General features: G+C 37.2%; 2 protein-coding genes across 2 annotated transcripts in view; both read left to right on the plus strand.

The window, feature by feature from the left end:
• LOC311279859 (uncharacterized protein) overlaps nucleotides 1-12,705 on the plus strand; it is a 73,287-nt gene that overhangs the window by 23,080 nt on the left and 37,502 nt on the right. The gene's annotated exons all lie outside the window — the stretch shown is intronic.
• LOC311286337 (NLR family CARD domain-containing protein 3-like) lies at nucleotides 36-3,670 on the plus strand. The gene is made up of 5 exons (XM_084402507.1): nucleotides 36-1,710; nucleotides 1,899-2,072; nucleotides 2,180-2,353; nucleotides 3,007-3,053; nucleotides 3,138-3,670. Exons 1-5 carry the CDS (start codon nucleotides 113-115, stop codon nucleotides 3,659-3,661), a joined length of 2,517 nt encoding a protein of 838 aa, XP_084258633.1. The 5' UTR covers nucleotides 36-112; the 3' UTR covers nucleotides 3,662-3,670.

Genomic DNA, 12,705 nt, shown 5'->3' on the forward strand with positions numbered 1-12,705 from the left:
TGAGGGAAACAAAATCCAAGAGAATGAAACCCTCCTGAACAGGATCTACACACAGATCTACATCATAGAGGGAGAGAGAGAAGGAGTGAATGAAGAACATGAGGTTTTACAGATGGAGAAAACAACCAGAACACAACACTCACAAGACACTCCAATCTACTGCAATGACATCTTTAAAGCCTCGCCTGAACCAGGACGTGAGGAGAAAGAGCAAATCAAGACTGTTCTTACTAAAGGCATCGCTGGAATCGGGAAAACCGTCTCTGTGCAGAAGTTCATTCTGGACTGGGCCGAGGGAAAAGCCAATAAGGATGTAGATTTCATGTTTGTGCTTCCATTTCGAGAGCTGAACCTGATCCGAGATCATCAGTACAGTCTTCACAAACTTCTGCTGGACTTTCACCCTGAACTTCAAGATCTGGACTCAAAGATATATGAGGAGTGTAAAGTTGTATTCATCTTTGATGGTCTGGATGAAAGCAGAATGACACTGTTGTTTTCAGACTCTCAGAAAGTTTCTGATGTGACTGAGACTTCATCAGTGGGTCTGTTGATGTCAAACCTCATAAAAGGAGATCTGCTTCCCTCTGCTCTCATCTGGATCACCTCCAGACCAGCAGCAGCCAATCAGATCCCCTCCAAATACATCCACCGTCTGACAGAGATTCAGGGTTTCAATGAGCCTCAGAAGGAGGAATATTTCAGGAAGAGAATCAGTGACGAGCATCAAGCCAGCAGAATCATCTCACACATCAGAAGAGCAAGAGGCCTCAACATCATGTGCCACATACCCGTCTTCTGCTGGATCTCATCCACTGTGCTTCTAAAGCTCCTGAAAGAAGATCTGAGTGCAGAAATCCCTCACACTCTGACTGAAATGTACATCCACTTTCTGCTAATTCAGATCAACATGAGGAATCAGAAGTATGAAGAGAGAGATCCAGAGAAACTCCTGCAGTCCAACAGAGAAGTGATTGTGAAACTTGCTGAAGTGGCTTTCAAACAGCTGACGAAGGGCAATGTGATGTTCTATGAGGAGGACCTGATTGAGAGCGGCATAGACGTCACTGACGCCTCAGTGTATTCTGGGATTTGCACAGAGATCTTTAAGGAGGAATCTTTGATTCATCAGAGGAAAGTCTACAGCTTTAATCATCTGAGCATTCAGGAGTTTCTTGCTGCTTTCTATGCATTTTACCATTATGTATTGAAACATATTGACACATTGCACCTTTGTGATGTGATGCATAATCTGCATAGGGATGCAATAGATAAAGCCCTTGAGAGTGAGAATGGACACCTGGATCTGTTCCTGCGGTTCCTGCTGGGCGTCTCACTGGAGTCCAATCAGAGACTCTTACAGGATCTACTGACACACACAGAGAACAGCTCAGAGAGCATCAGGAGAACCACACAGTACATTAAAGAGAAGATCAAAGATGGACATGGACTCTCCACTGAAAGATCCATCAATCTGTTCCTCTGTCTGTTGGAAGTCAAAGATCAGACTCTGTCCAGAGAGATTCTGGAGTTTGTGAAATCAGACAAAAACTCAGAGAAGAAACTCTCTCCTGCTCACTGCTCAACAATCGCCTACATGCTTCAGATGTCAGAGGAGGTGCTGGATGAGCTGGACCTCAAGAAATACAACACATCAGATGAGGGTAGAAGAAGACTGATACCAGCTGTGATCAACTGCACCAAAGCCCTGTGAGTGTGTAAAAATGTATTACATTGAAAAGTTTCTGAATATAATCACAATTGTTGTGATAACTTACACATCTTAAGTATATATATATATATATTTTTTTTTAAGTCTTTTTACAAAAATGATGTTGATATTATTGAAATCCTAATTGTAGAATGCAGATAAAAAATATAAATCTCATATCTTTCAGTCTTGCTGGCTGTAATCTCACTGCTCAGTGCTGTGAGAGTTTGTCATCAGCTCTTCAATCCTCAAACTGTGTCCTGAGAGAGCTGGATCTGAGTAACAATGACCTGCAGGATTCAGGAGTGAAACTGCTCTCTGATGGACTGAAGACTCAAAACTGTCAGCTGAAGATACTCAGGTTTGACTTTTACATTGAAACATTCACGGTGGTTCCATACTGGCTTTAAAACAACCCATTTACTGTTGATGTGTGTCTGTAGATGATCTGACTGTGTGTTTCTGTAGGTTGTCTGGCTGTATGGTGACAGAGGAAGGCTGTGGTTATGTGTCTTCAGCTCTGAGTTCAAACCCCTCACACCTGAGAGAGCTGGATCTGAGCTACAATCACCCAGGAGATTCAGGAGTCAAGCTACTCTCTGACAAACTGAATGATGCAAACTGCTCACTGCAGACACTTAAGTATGTGGGGTACAAGTTAAGAACTCAAATAATTGAAGTTGGAGCTTTTAACCAAACTTTGCTTCGATTCAAATTATTAATTCTTCTTCTGGTTCTTCCGATCTCTGCATGTAACAATTAAATCCATATTTTAACTCGCAAAATGTATTTGTACCATTTTCTTTATTGCAGTTTTTACATATTTACCGTAAATGGGCAATGTTTTCAGAAAGTGCTTGCAGAAAATACAACTAAAGCATTGAGTATGTTAGTTAGAATATATAGATTGGGTTATTAAGAATTTGAAGATGGTAGAGATACCCATGTACTGTTATTTATTGGTTACAGAGTTACTGAATGCAAATAATTTACAACTAAATATCAAATTATTTGTTTTACAGTTATATGCATATATCAAATCCATTTTAGCTCCTTCGGCTGTTCACTAGGAGCTCAAAAAGATCTGTTTAGAGGGGTTTGAAGACATCAAGATATAAAAAATCTCAAGACATTGAGACATACGGCTCTGTGAAGCTGCTTTGGAACAATTTGTATTGAGAAATGTGCTATACAAATAAATATGACTTGACTCTTTATATTAATAGTCTGTATGTGAATATCTATTCAAACTACTTACAATTTGTTTTGTCTGTATGTTTGTGTGTCTTTTTTAGTTTGGATCATGGAGGGCCCTTCAGGATAAAATCAGGACTACAAAAGTGTAGGTTTTTTTCTGACAAACTCTTGCACATTTTATGAAAACAAATGAGATTAATAAACTTTTTATATCTCTTCTTGTGTTCAGATGCCTGTGATCTCACACTGGATCCAAACACAGCAAACACTCAACTCATCCTGTCGGGGAACAGAAAGATCACATATGTGGAAGAGCATCAGCCGTATCCTGATCATCCAGAGAGATTTGCTGATATTCCTCAGGTTCTGTGTCGAGAGAGTCTGATTGGACGCTGTTACTGGGAGGTTGAACGGACTGGCTGGGCTCGTGTAGCAGTGGCTTATAAAGGTATCAGCAGGAAAGAAGGGACTGTCTGTAAGGTTGGATACAATGACAAATCATGGTCTCTTTTTTGCTCTGGTAATGGATTCACTGTCTCGCACAATAATGTGTGCAATAACATACAAACCCATGTACCACAATCTAAGAGAGTAGGAGTGTATCTGGACTGGCTGTCCGGCACTCTGTCCTTCTACAGCATTTCTGACACACACACACTCACACACTTACACACATTCAACACCACATTCACTGAACCCCTCTATGCTGGATTTAAGGTTTTTGAGTCCGAACTGTCTCTGTGTCAGATTTAACAACAAACAAACACTTAAATTCCAAAGTAGACTGAGTACAGATGTAAAGGAGTACAGTTGTAACACTGAATGTTTCCTTTCTCATGCAAGTTGCACACGGATGATTATTGTACACTCACCTAAAGGATTATTAGGAACACCTGTTCAATTTCTCATTAATGCAATTATCTAATCAACCAATCACATGGCAGTTGCTTCAATGCATTTAGGGGTGTGGTCCTGGTCAAGACAATCTCCTGAACTCCAAACTGAATGTCAGAATGGGAAAGAAAGGTGATTTAAGCAATTTTGAGCGTGGCATGGTTGTTGGTGCCAGACGGGCCGGTCTGAGTATTTCACAATCTGCTCAGTTACTGGGATTTTCACGCACAACCATTTCTAGGGTTTACAAAGAATGGTGTGAAAAGGGAAAAACATCCAGTATGCGGCAGTCCTGTGGGCGAAAATACCTTGTTGATGCTAGAGGTCAGAGGAGAATGGGTGATTCAAACTGATAGAAGAGCAACTTTGACTGAAATAACCACTCGTTACAACCGAGGTATGCAGCAAAGCATTTGTGAAGCCACAACACGCACAACCTTGAGGCTGATGGGCTACAACAGCAGAAGACCCCACCGGGTACCACTCATCTCCACTACAAATAGGAAAAAGAGGCTACAATTTGCACGAGCTCACCAAAATTGGACAGTTGAAGACTTGAAAAATGTTGCCTGGTCTGATGAGTCTCGATTTCTGTTGAGACATTCAGATGGTAGAGTCAGAATTTGGCGTAAACAGAATGAGACCATGGATCCATCATGCCTTGTTACCACTGTGCAGGCTGGTGGTGGTGGTGTAATGGTGTGGGGGATGTTTTCTTGGCACACTTTAGGCCCCTTAGTGCCAATTGGGCATTGTTTAAATGCCACGGCCTACCTGAGCATTGTTTCTGACCATGTCCATCCCTTTATGACCACCATGGCTACTTCCAGCAGGATAATGCACCATGTCACAAAGCTCGAATCATTTCAAATTGGTTTCTTGAACATGACAATGAGTTGACTGTACTAAAATGGCCCCCACAGTCACCAGATCTCAACCCAATAGAGCATATTTGGGATGTGGTGGAACGGGAGCTTCGTGCCCTGGATGTGCATCCCACAAATCTCCATCAACTGCAAGATGCTATCCTATCAATATAGGCCAACATTTCTAAAGAATGCTTTCAGCACCTTGTTGAATCAATGCCACGTAGAATTAAGGCAGTTCTGAAGGCGAAAGTGGGTCAAACACAGTATTAGTATGGTGTTCCTAATAATCCTTTAGGTGAATGTATATGCACTTTCACACTGGCATGGGGACAGTTCTCAGAAAGTAATTTTGTTATGATAAAAGCATCTAATTAAAAAAAATACAACTGTATTCAGTCTACTCTACTTAATTCTCTGTCAGTTCATTAGGTGCTGACATGTCAATATTGTGGAATGCTTTACCTTTGTGTATTCGCTCTGCATCATCTTTGTCTGTTTTTAAATCTAAGTTAAAAACACATTTTTTTTAATTGGCTTATATTCAGTGAGGAAGTTGTATTGTAAGTTTTTATTATAAGGTTTGTTATTTTTTTAATTTTGTATTATATTGTATTGTCTTATGTTTACTACAGTATGTGCAGCACATTGGACAACCTCGGTTGGGATTAATGGTGCTATATAAAAAAAATTGACATTGACATTGTATTTATTTATAACTTTTGATTGTAAAATGGCCTGGAAGGATGTTGTGAAAAACCAAGAATATACTATTATAAATGGCAGGTTTTAATATATGGTAACAAGTCCCTAAACATTTCCACTCCCTCCACCCTGAATTTTATTTATTAATTGTAGCGGATGGACAAACTCACGATGACTAAGATTCAGAAAAGCTTTTAACTGTTAACCCCATAAGTGTAAATCACAGCTTCACGCCTAAGAGTCTGAATCAAATTACCCTTTTTGACACATTTGTTGCCTAGTGAAGTTTAACAGAAACATCTCAAAACTCAAAGAGACAGCTTCAAAGACTTTCGTTATCAGTCGAAACCCCCTCTCTCTGCAAGAGAGAAATCCAGGTGGCCTCTCTGAGATGCCATTACTTACACACACACACACACACACACACACACACACACACACACACACACACACACACACACACACACACACACACACACACACACGAACTTTGAACATTAAACTTAGAATATAAGCCTGTCAAATGTATACAATATACTCCTGTGTGTTTCCCAGTTCATATTAGCATAGTTTATGATTTTCTAGTTGAAGGAGTGAACTATAAGTGCTCATATTCAGGCATACGAATATAACTTTGTATTTCCACCTTCTTTACCTGCCGTTCTTGGTATCCCGTGAACCGTCTCGGTCTGACTGAGCCATACATATATAGTAGATTACAGTAAAATGTATTATTCTATGTGTAAATGTGGATAGGAGCAGGCTTCACTCAATGTATATACTTGTAAACTTTAAGAGTGCTCCCGCTCGAAAATCTCTGAAGGTGATTGGTCACTCACGCAAAAGGAGGCGTGAACAAGGATTTCCTTAAGAGAACGGGACATTCAGTTTCAATTCACTTCAGTTACTCACTTCAGTTATTCATCTTCAGTTATTTCACCTCAGCTATCCTCTTCGGTTTTCTTTTTAGTTTTAGTTTTAGTCTTTTGTCTTTGTTTTTCATATTCTCCTTTGTTCATTTCCACCTACAAGTGAAATGAACTTAGCCTGAATTATTTCTTTGGTAACTTTACTTTCAATGGACTTTTAAATTACCCGCGACTCTGCTCGTCCTAGAAGAAACATGAGAGCACGCCCAGCTCCGAAAGACCGACACACGTGCCTTCTTTCCACAGCAACACAAAAGAACCATATGCAAGTATTAGCTTTATCGAGCTTTTAATGTGATTTGATTTCTTGTTGTCTCTCAAAAGTTCCCTTGTCTGTGATTTTACCATACTGTGATCTTTCCGTGATCTCTCCCTATTCCTCTCACTTTCTCATTCTCATTTTCTTTCATTGTTTACTGCCATTATTCTGTTGTATATATTTATATTCCGTGTTTAACTGTAGTCATATGTATTTGTAGTTTCATTTATTAAAACCCATTATATTCTTGATTGTCTCTGTCTGCTGCTCACATTACGAAGTCCCTTAAATGTTCGCTCTAAGCTACAAGCTTTACCTTTGTTGATACTTTAATTAGTATTTTTATAGAACAGAAAAGTAATTTTTCATGGCCATAAAAAATAGCTTTTTCGCGAGAGTCTATAAGAAAGGATAACTTTTCTTGAGAGTTGATAGAAGATCATGCGATCCGTTATTTAAAGTATATGCGACACGTGATCATATTCCTGATCAGTTATTAAAATATATTCCCTTTATTTGAGTTAGTGTCCTTACATAATTGTCTGCAAGAATCATGCCACCACTTTGTAAAAACTATGTACAAATCATTGTGGATGTCTTATTTATTTATATTCATGTTAATTCACTTTAATCTATTTCATTCATTTATTTAATATTACTTTTAATTGTTAATTAAATTAAAATAGAATAGGATCAGCAATTAAAAGTAATTACTCTTATTCTCTCTAATTTGGCCTGGAGCTGAGAGGATTTTAAAACATAGAAATACAAAAATGAACAGTGGTATTACTTTGCCTAATGCAAATTAAGGTTACAGCAATAGGTCGTTAGTGCTTTCAAAATTTGTTGATGAAATAATGTAACCACATAATTAGTAAATGAAAGATGTAGTACATGTAAAATGTAAAAATGTTGTAAAACATGAATGGTTAAAACTATATTAAATAGAACAAATGTGAATTAAAGATCATACATGTCTTTATTGAGTCAGCACTGTCATGTCATTTTAATTTACAATACAATTTTAGACATGCAGTTTGTTTCCTTTTATTAATTTCCACATTAATAAATGTAGCACCTTATATACTGTTGACCTGTTGTCAGCATAAAAAGTAATACTTATAAATGTTCTTTTAAATGAACTCGCTGCATGTTGTCTGTTTACAGTGAAACTGTTCTGCTAGAAAGATTTAAAGAGTAAGGGGGATCGTTTCAGGGTTATGAACACACTGACTCTGACTGGCACTGTGTGTATGACAGTCTTTACTCTTCTAGAGATACTCTGTGTGAAGAAACTCCAGCAGCTTTCATCTCTTGACTGTAGAGAGGAGACACACTATTTCATAAGACACAAAAATACAGCACAGGACATACAGAAGATGTTTGGAAATCAGAGAGATATTCAGCTCTTCATGCTTCAGATGTCAGAGAGTGTATAAGCGTCACATGAGGCCAGTGAAACCGTAATAAGTAATAAGAGCTGTGGTTTGAGCAATGCTTGAACAAGTCACTGAGATCCTCCCGTTTTCTCAGGATTGTGTGTGAGACAAAAGCACATTAACCGGCTCCTCCAAATGTGCCGTTACTGCAATGTTTTATTGCAATTATGCAGTGTTTTGTGTCCTGTATCCATCACACAGTTCAGTCTGACAAAACCCCAGATCAACCTAAATGTACTTTCAGTTTGCTCATTAATTAATGAACTGTAAGAGGCATTCAATTCATTTGATCACTTTTGTTCCCATGCATCTTTACAGTGAATATGACTTTATGTGTACACAATTTTATATGAATAAAGAAAGGAAGATGATATGAATGTTAACATTAGACATAGAGGTAACAACAGTGTTTTAGCAGCATTTATTTGAACTCTATCAGATTGGACTGGATTGTGCTTAGAATATCTTCGACTTCTGATGATCATGTTGTCGACTTAATATGTTGTTTCAAAATCTACATGTTGAAGAATCAGACGTTTGCTCTTCAACTGTTTGACCAGTAGATGACCATTAGAAGCTTCCGTAATGAACTGACCCCACTCAGTTACAGATGCTGGACTCTTGCATTGTTAATATAAGATCTCAAACAAAAACTGATGCACATCTTGATGGAAATAACATCACAACATTTATTTCCATCAAGAGGTGCATCAGTTTTGGTCAGGATCTTGTGTGGACAATGCAAGAGTCCAGTACTCTGTAAAGTCTCCTCCAGCACATCCCAAAGACTTTCAATGAATTTAAGGTCTGGACTCAGAGGAGCCGATTCATGTGTGAAAATGATTATTCATGCTCCTCACAACATTCTTTCACAATTTGAGCCTAATGAATCTTATCATTGTCATCCTGGAATATGGCCATGATGTGTCTTCCTACATGATTGTATAAGACATGAAAAGCTACACACTCCATCCATTAGGGTTAGAAGAACTGATGTCAAACATTTATTATAAGAAACAAACAAGTTATCATTTACTAACAAACAAGTATTCATTTCTTCAATTATTACATTGTTTAATTAGCTTAAGTGTGATTTAGTATATATACATTTCTGACATACGTAACTTAGACAGTTTCCTCTGATAACAGATCACTCTAAATTGTAATGTGGACTCATGCATTTTCTGTAAAGCTGCTTTGAAACGATGTGTATTGTGAAAAGCGCTATACAAATAAATGTGAATTTTATTTAATTTAATTTAACATGCTAGAAACATAATAATCACTGTGATAATGATTCAATCATAGACTCTTAAGCATTTGACTATTTAAATCCAAACAGCGATTATATTTTTTGGCCGGGCAGTGTGTGTATAAAACATAGTTCTAATCTGTGGCGACTCAGTCTGTCTTGTGTAGCCTCAAAACAGGTAGAATCAGAAATCATCAGGGGTTATTTTATGGAGAAGTGACAATACACTCAAGATTAAAGAAACTGAGATGTATTTAATTGGGTTCCCACTCATATAAACATTATGATCAATGAAAGAGCAGATAAACAAGCTAAACAAGCCTTAAGAAACAGAAAACATAGATACTGACATTAGTCTCTCAAGATCAGAAGGAAAGATCATTGAATGGAAAGGAATTGTTAAAGAGTGGCAGTAAAATACATGCATGTTATTTGCAAGAAAGAAAAAGGACATGAAAAAAAAAAGTAATAACAGGATGTGGAGTAAAGAACACACTGAATGCAGGAGGAGTGGACAAGGCAGAAGATAAATGAACTGCTTTCTTACAAATATATGAATAATGGAGAGTCTGTGACATGCTGCTTTGTATAGGTCTGAGTTAAATAACTCCAGAAGATGGCAGTAGTGCAACACTCAAGCTTCAATCTGCGTTAAAAACTCAAAGAAGAAGAAGAATATTCTGTTTGGTCTATCACAAAAATCCAGGTAACTGAAATCAGCGTGAAGCATGAACACACTAGTGTCTGTACACATTTATCCTCCATTAGCAACACAAACAGATGTTGTTCCTTGCCAAGATATAACTTAGATTCACACTTTGTTATTGACATCGCTGCCTTATGCCCCTGACACTAAACAAGTGTTATACAAGACAGCCTACATTTCCTTTAATAACAAACATTAAACAAATGGTTATCCAGAGGTTCCTAAAAAATTACTAACTTGATCGTCATGGTAAATAGTTTCTGACCATAACCAAATGATGGAGATATATACAAAATGATGATTAATTTACACTAAAATGAACTCAAAACCTCAAACTGTGGAATATAAACGTGTTTTCTGGGGTTTAGTCACTGAATAGCCTATATATATTTTACCATCACTGAGTGTTAATTGCATCAATTCCAACAGATGTCTTTTTATACAGCAGTGGGCGAGTACTTGACTCTTGTGTGCTGTTTCATACAAGCCTGTATTTCAAAGATCATGTGGTAAATCAATACAATAAGGTCTTAACATTAGTTAATGCATTAGCAATGCCAAACTAACCATGAACAATATATTATTACAGCATTTAATAACATTTGTTAATGTTAGTTAATAAAAATGTTACATTTCATTCAGTTCACAGTGCATTAAGGCCATCTAGTGGCAATAGACATGAAAATGCCATGTTATAATAGTTTTCCACAAGAGGTCGGCATTATTTTTAAATGAAATGTGCAAGTATTGTTATTTTGTTTTTAAAGACACCATAAGATTGTTTTATTAAAATATAAAAAAATGTTTTGTTGACTTGTGTAAAAATGAGCTATTTTAACCAGTGTAACGGCCCGTCTCATTGTGTCGCCTGTCAATGATGTCATATCCGCGTTGCCCTTGTAACCCTTTTACTTCTGTAGAAATCATGGAAACAACAAAGATGCTTTAAAAAATATGTATTTTATTAGACAGTTGAGCAACTTTTTGGTTACATTTTGCAACAGAAAACTAATCATTGTTATATATCTCAACACAGTTATTCTTCTTGTTTGAATCTATTGTTTTCTTGATTTACCACGAGTAACATGTTTGTACGATGCCTCAGAGACAACACTATTTTGTCAAGTGGAAAATAGCCTAATCAGAAAGAGCTTTATTAGTAGTAACAGTAATACAGCATTTTCTTCACCATACAATGTATTACAAAATGAATTGTATGCCCTTTATTCAAAAGTTATCCAGCTTTTATTAATATGATATTCTAATATCAATCTTGATTACTGCAATGTGCAGCAAGTGTCTCATAGCAGCCAGAGAGCGAACACACAGAGTAATGTAACTTTCATCACACTATTTTTAGTATGATTGTTTTGACTAGGGATGGGCATTTTTAAAAAATATTGCATTCAAATATTCGGGCTCATAAAAATCGAATATTCATTTATTTAAATGATGTTTAACGAAAAATACTTTTTTAAATTTTAAGTATGATACGTTATTTTAAGTTTAAGTGTTTTTTTTCTTTTTTTTTTTCTTACCATTTCTGAACAAGCTTACGATTAGGCAATATACACAAGCTTACAATATATGTTAAAGTTTTCTTTTAGTAGAAAACATTAAACATGTGTAAACAAAAAATACTGTATTAAGAACAAAAGCATTTAAAGGTGCTGTATGTAACTTTTTTTATAAAATGAATCCTTTTTTTATTGCCCGTCTGTGAAGGGGTTGTAATCACACATTACAATGATCCACTTTTCGCGTTTTGCTATTACCTCTGAAGGCCAGTATTCCTATTTTTTCGCGAAATCCACCGGATGTGACGTGCATGCGCGCTCCCGAGCCTCTCCGTTTTATATATACAGTCTATTGCGACGGCACTGCAGCTAACGACACGGAGTCTGATAACACCAAAAAACGACCTGCCTCCAGCACAACACAGACTCCAACACAAACTCCAAAAAAAAAAAAAATTTATCTGCTGAAGCTCGTCAGGCCAAACGTCAATCGGATCGACTCAGGACGAAAACACGGATCAACATTGGCAGAGCGTTTGAATTATGGAGAGACCTGGCTTTCATCCTTTTGGACAGGTAAGCTAACAATACTTCAAAGCATGTAAAATATATTGTGATTTTGTGCTTTAGTTGGCTCAAGTTAGACATCATTAGTTCGCCAGCTAACGCCGACCATTTGCTAACGTTATCTGATGTGAAAGACTAACTTACAGTTGTAACTTTATTGCTTTTCACAAGCACGAGCGCTGTTGTTGCAATCTGAAACATCACCGCTAGAGGCCGCTGGATCCTACATACAGCACCTTTAAGCTCAAGCAGCGCGAAAGGAAACAAGTAATAAAAACTCAGTGAGTGTTTTAGCGCAATTTTCTCACGTCATGGGATCACAACACTAAGAGATAGTAAATGAAAGAGAAAATAAGTTGCTCGAGAATATAACTTTCTCTTGAAATTCAAATGAACTTTCTGAAATCAAATCAGCAATGGATAATAAAAAAGGCACAATCACTTGACTAGTTGAACATCATTTTTTTATTAGCTCATTATTTTTTACATCTTGTGTTCACTCAATATCCTCGATTTTCTCTGTATCAGCTTCCTTTTCTGCTTTGTCCTCTTCAGATTCTTCCTTCTTTTCTGCTTGACTATTGGCTTGTGACTTTGTAAACTCTTCTTCTGCTTTCGAGATATTTGGCCAGGTGGTGTTTATATCAGAGGGGGCGGGACACT

This window comes from Rutilus rutilus, assembly GCF_951802725.1.
Source record: "Rutilus rutilus genome assembly, chromosome: 2".
Lineage (NCBI taxonomy): Eukaryota > Metazoa > Chordata > Actinopteri > Cypriniformes > Leuciscidae > Rutilus > Rutilus rutilus.

Excerpts from the sequence above, each read along its gene's own strand:
- LOC311286337 (XM_084402507.1), top strand. The coding sequence starts at position 113 with ATGGAGAAAACAACCAGAACACAACACTCACAAGACACTCCAATCTAC. Across the intron at positions 1,711-1,898 it reads ATCAACTGCACCAAAGCCCT|TCTTGCTGGCTGTAATCTCA; the intron begins GTGAGTGTGTAA and ends CATATCTTTCAG. Across the intron at positions 2,354-3,006 it reads TGCTCACTGCAGACACTTAA|TTTGGATCATGGAGGGCCCT; the intron begins GTATGTGGGGTA and ends TGTCTTTTTTAG.